Here is a 4,830-nt window from a genome sequence, read left to right as displayed (position 1 = left end):
TTCAGTTGAAAAGGAAAAATCAGAATCGTCAGTTTCTAAAATAATACATCAGGTGAAGTTACGAAACTTCCATGGGCTTCAATTACATATCAAGTAATAAGTAGATTAGGATTTGAAATTCATCGAACCAACGTTACATGTAATCAAATCAGAATACTTTACACAGACTGCTTAACGAACAGTCCCGCAAATTTACGTTGTTCAAACAGGAGTAAACTTAAACAAGCACGAACAAAATTATAAGCTCTAAGAGCCAATTCCAGCAAAATTTGTTTTGCTAGCCTCCACAAAAGAATATTTTACCCAAGATGTGCTCATACCGTTATTTCAATTTAGACACACTGTGTACGGTAAAGACTGAAATGGGTAAAATTCAAACGTTTACAGCGCCATTTAAACTTATTATTCCATTCTAATTCCACACCAGTCCCATTTTTCACTCCAGTCTATTTCTCTGACTAATTCCAAAAATTTCACCATAATATTCTCAGCATTATTTTGAGCCTGTTTTCTAAACATGAAATCCGCTAAACAATACTTCAAGTTATCTTGCTTTTTACACTGTGGAAAAGATACTTTAACATGCCTCCAAGTTGACCTGACTGTGTTCATATGAGCTCCAGTATTCTCATCTACAAAACGTACATTTTCGCCAACAACTAAGTGGTTATATCCTTCCTTTTGCAATCTTCGATAAGTGCCCAAATTATTAGTGATAATAGTTGTTCCTGGTTCCACCCACATTTTAATAGCATTTATTGCTGTTTCTTCCGATCTATTGTCAATTGGCATCAGAAATATTTTACCACTATCTCGCTCAACACCACCTATAACCCATTGTTCCTGATATTCACTATTTTCACCAAAATTGTTTTCGTCAACTTCAACGATCTTTCCCACACCACCAATTTTTTGTACATGTTTCCGCACACATTCTGCCATAATTTGTTGCATAAAACGAATCCATTCTTCTATGACTGACAACGGGAAGTCATACTCTGCTGCTATATGTGCTGGAGGAGTTTTCATTACAATCTCGTAAGTTAAAAGCATGATTTCTTCCATACTGAGATTACCCTGAGCAAACCACGAATCATGTCTTAAAGACTTAACATTTCCACATTCCACTTTCATTCGTTTACCGTTTTCTTCTACAGCAGTTTCATTCCCACACTCCCATCTCTTACCGTCTTGAACACTCTGATTTTCTACCAATTCCATTGCTTCTGCACACACTTCACATACAAATTGACTCTGTATAAGACCACAATCTCTTAGGAAGTTTTCAAAAAGATTACGGTTTGTGATTAACATTATGAAAAATGCTCGATTTGGTTCTCCTTCTCTTCCTAGAAACCGGCCACGACATATCTCTGGTATTGGCATTACGATTTTCATCGCTTTTTGATAGTCAGATACAACGTCACTGACAGCTCTCATTTTGCACTTGCAGCCTACTCTTACCACAGACAACACACTAACTCACAGTTTGTCGTTTACTGTATTTTTATTTTTTAAATAAAAAAAAACTTGTTTCGTAGTCTATGATAAAAGTTCAAATTTTTACCCGGCATCACACATAGAACAACAAACATAAACATACAATGGCGGGCAGCGGGTTCACCTCAGTAATGCCAGTTTTGTAACAGCGAATTTCCCGTCCGAAGCCTTGAAATTTCCCGATTAGACGCAAAATTTCCCGCCAACTAAAATAGATACAATTTATAACACCTAGTGATAAATAATTTTGAAAAATATCAGTTTAGTGGGCCTATAACGTGCAGTTGAACTCATTCTCGTAACGTAGAAGCCACTATTTACGGTTATGCATGATAATATAACAAAGATGCTGACACAATATTAAAAAAAAAAAAAAAATCAAGAACACTGTGAACTTTTTTTCTTTAACGAACATCGTGTTTTTCTTTATGGCTTGGAAAGGAATGTTGTGTTCGGCAAAGAAACACAATACACTTTTCTGGTCTTAACAAGATTTTTGTGTTGTTGCACATTACTTGTTCCTTGCTAAGAAAAAAAAAAACTGTAACAATAGACAAGATAGTTTGCTATTGCATTACATTAACTAGATGCTTAAAGTTTTTTGTGTGATACTCAAGCTCACTTTTACTACAAAAGAGCTCGATGTTACAGGTCTTATACAGGGGCGTCATTTAGGGGGGAAGGAGGGGGCAATGCCCCCCCCCCAAGAGTTTGAGGAATGCATATACTTTAATCGATTGTCTACGTACTAATATACTACTACAAAACGTGAAAACCTTATGTCGGAAGTGCTCTTGCCGCCCCCCAAGCGAAGTCTGAAATGACGCCCCTGGTCTTATACCCAGCTTTAGTATCGATTCACGACACGGACTGTAATCCCTGTTAAATTGTTGATCCGAAAGCCACTCCTTGTTAGATTTCTTAGTTTTATCTCGCTTCTTACTCTCTCTCATCTTTAAAAAATAAAAAAATTACCGCGAAACAAATTCCCTATTTCTCTCTCTTCTCCTAGCACGAAACAAGATTAAATTAGACTCTTCTGTGACACGAAGGAACTATTTCGAAAATAGGGCTATGCTTCTATGGAAAATAACTTCATAAAGATGATAACAGTGTGAAGTATTGTTTTCTTTCTTGTTTATTAATATCAGTTGATGTTCTTAAGGAGTTTACTCATCATTTGAGACATCCTACATATGCTTCTGCTGAAAAGTGATAAGGACAGGTTGGAATGGTCTAAGAGCATCTACATGACATTATCAAAAGATTTATCCTTTACAATGGCCCCACGCGGGAAACTTTTGTCTCCCTCTGTTCGCTTTTTCCGATCATATGTATCAGATGGGTTTGATATTTCCTTTCATTATCCAAACATAGCAGTGACACCTGTGTGCGTGCCAAAACACAGAAACACACACCAGACAACTATACCCCATTTGTTTTGGAAACAATAAACCAATCTCACGTGTGCGAGGGGAAGGGTAGCACGGCGAAAAGATCAGGTATTTACTCACGGTCAGTTCGCAGCAGGAGTCCATAGTACCAGACCCTTTTTGTTTCATTTTGTCTTTACTAGTCGTTTGTGCTGGCTATATGCCTGGTTAGTTGGTCAACATTGAGATAAGTCAGTGAAGGAATTGTTCATGTGAGAGAGAGAAGAGCAAAAGAAAAAAATGAATTAATGATAAAACATACCAGAAAAGTTGAGGATGTCAGAATTTCCCGTTTTCAGCCCATTTTAAAGAAAAATTCCCGCATTCCCGGCAGAGCTTAGAATTTCCCGTTTTACGGGAAATTTCCCGCCAACTGGCATCACTGGTTCACCTTCACCTCTCTTCTACATCAGTGATGCCAACCTCAAACATAAAATCCCATGTCGAGAGACAGAAATTCCCATATCGGTACAAAATTTTCCACGTCATACTGATTACACAATTAAAATAATAATACCTAATAAAAAGAAGAACATGAAAAATTATACTGTTGTATGTCACACATTTTCTTCAATATATGAATAAGCTACCAGTTAATTTCTTCCAAAAGTAGAAGCTTTACTTTGTGCTGAGCAAAACAATTTATTCACATTAAAAACTACATGCGTGTTACAGTTTCGCCAACTAACGCTTTGACTTCATCAGACACTATCTTGATAGTGTCCGATGAAGGCAGTGCCATGCCGTGGAAAATCAGCAGCCATCGCCATTCGCCCCGTCGCCCCCCAGGGCACGGCCCTGGAAGAAGCCATATTGTTAGTTGGCGAAACTGTAACATATATGTAGTCTTTTATGTAAACATATTGTTTTGCTCAGCAAATAGTTTGTCTGTGGTTCAGTTAAATTCGATGCCCTACGTTTATCAAGTAATTGATGAATAACTATTTTACTTAACTGGAAGAAACAGTTGAAGATATTGGCGAAAACAAGTACATTTTGTCCTCAGAATTAAGCATTTACATAATTCTTTCGTGTAACCATATTGAAATGAATGTAAGGATGTAGAACTTTACTCTCCTGTCGTTTTATATAGAACGTTTTCAAAGATGGTTGTTTCTCATTTACATTTTTTTCATTAATTATATTGGGAGGCCACGGTTGCTCAGTGGTAGAGCGTTCACCTCTGGTACATGGGGTCCCTGGTTCGATCCCAGCTCGCACCAAGTGAACTTTGTGGTAGACAAACACCGTGTGTGTGGGTTTCCTCGAATTACTCCCGTTTCCACTCACTTTCTTCATTCCACCATTTCATTCATTTCTCATCATCACCACCTCCTTTAGCCTAACCAGCATAACCGTGATTCATTTTTCATTAATTATGTTATTTGTATTTAAAAAAAAAAAAAAACATTAGCACAATTTACACTTCTTGGAGCTTCATTTTTGAGAATTAGAAGTTACCTTCGCACTAGCATGCATTTTCCGGTAATAAAATTAGATAATTAGCATTGATTTCAATATTATTTACAAGTTATTGGTCTGTTTCCCTCTCAGAGAATTTGGTTGCTATCGATGAAATATCCCAAATTTAGTGCCAATTCCAATGAAAATTCCCTTTATCCCTTTTCAAGAAATTGTCAAAACTCCTGCAAAATGGGATTTTTCCCGTGAGTTGGCATCATTTGCACTACATTCATAGTGCCGATAGTGTCTACCGAGAATGATGTAATCGAGTTCGTAATAGACTCGGATTCTCTGTTCTCAATGTTCCATTCTACATCAACCAACGCAACGAAAAATCTCTACTTTAGTTTGCAATAATATAATTATATTCAAATTTTGCACGTTTTACATTGCGTTCCACTGAGCAATTTTTGAAAAGGCTGGTACAGAATAA

At 36.9% G+C, this 4,830-nt stretch overlaps 1 protein-coding gene across 1 annotated transcript; it reads right to left on the bottom strand.

Annotated features, from left to right (window-relative positions):
• Positions 1–402: 402 nt before the first annotated feature.
• On the bottom strand, positions 403–1,440 carry LOC145682005 (uncharacterized). The gene has a single exon (XM_081753608.1). The coding sequence runs from the start codon at positions 1,438–1,440 to the stop codon at positions 403–405; it is 1,038 nt and encodes a 345-aa protein (XP_081609734.1).
• Positions 1,441–4,830: the final 3,390 nt, after the last annotated feature.

This window comes from Thermobia domestica, chromosome 3, assembly GCF_964235325.1.
Source record: "Thermobia domestica chromosome 3, izTheDome1.hap1.1, whole genome shotgun sequence".
Classification (NCBI taxonomy): Eukaryota; Metazoa; Arthropoda; class Insecta; order Zygentoma; family Lepismatidae; genus Thermobia; species Thermobia domestica.
Note: the sequence above shows the minus strand (reverse complement) of the source record. Positions and strands in the feature narration are given on the sequence as shown.

What these genes read in the sequence shown, in the direction of transcription:
- LOC145682005 (XM_081753608.1), bottom strand. Translation starts at nt 1,440, where the DNA reads ATGAGAGCTGTCAGTGACGTTGTATCTGACTATCAAAAAGCGATGAAA.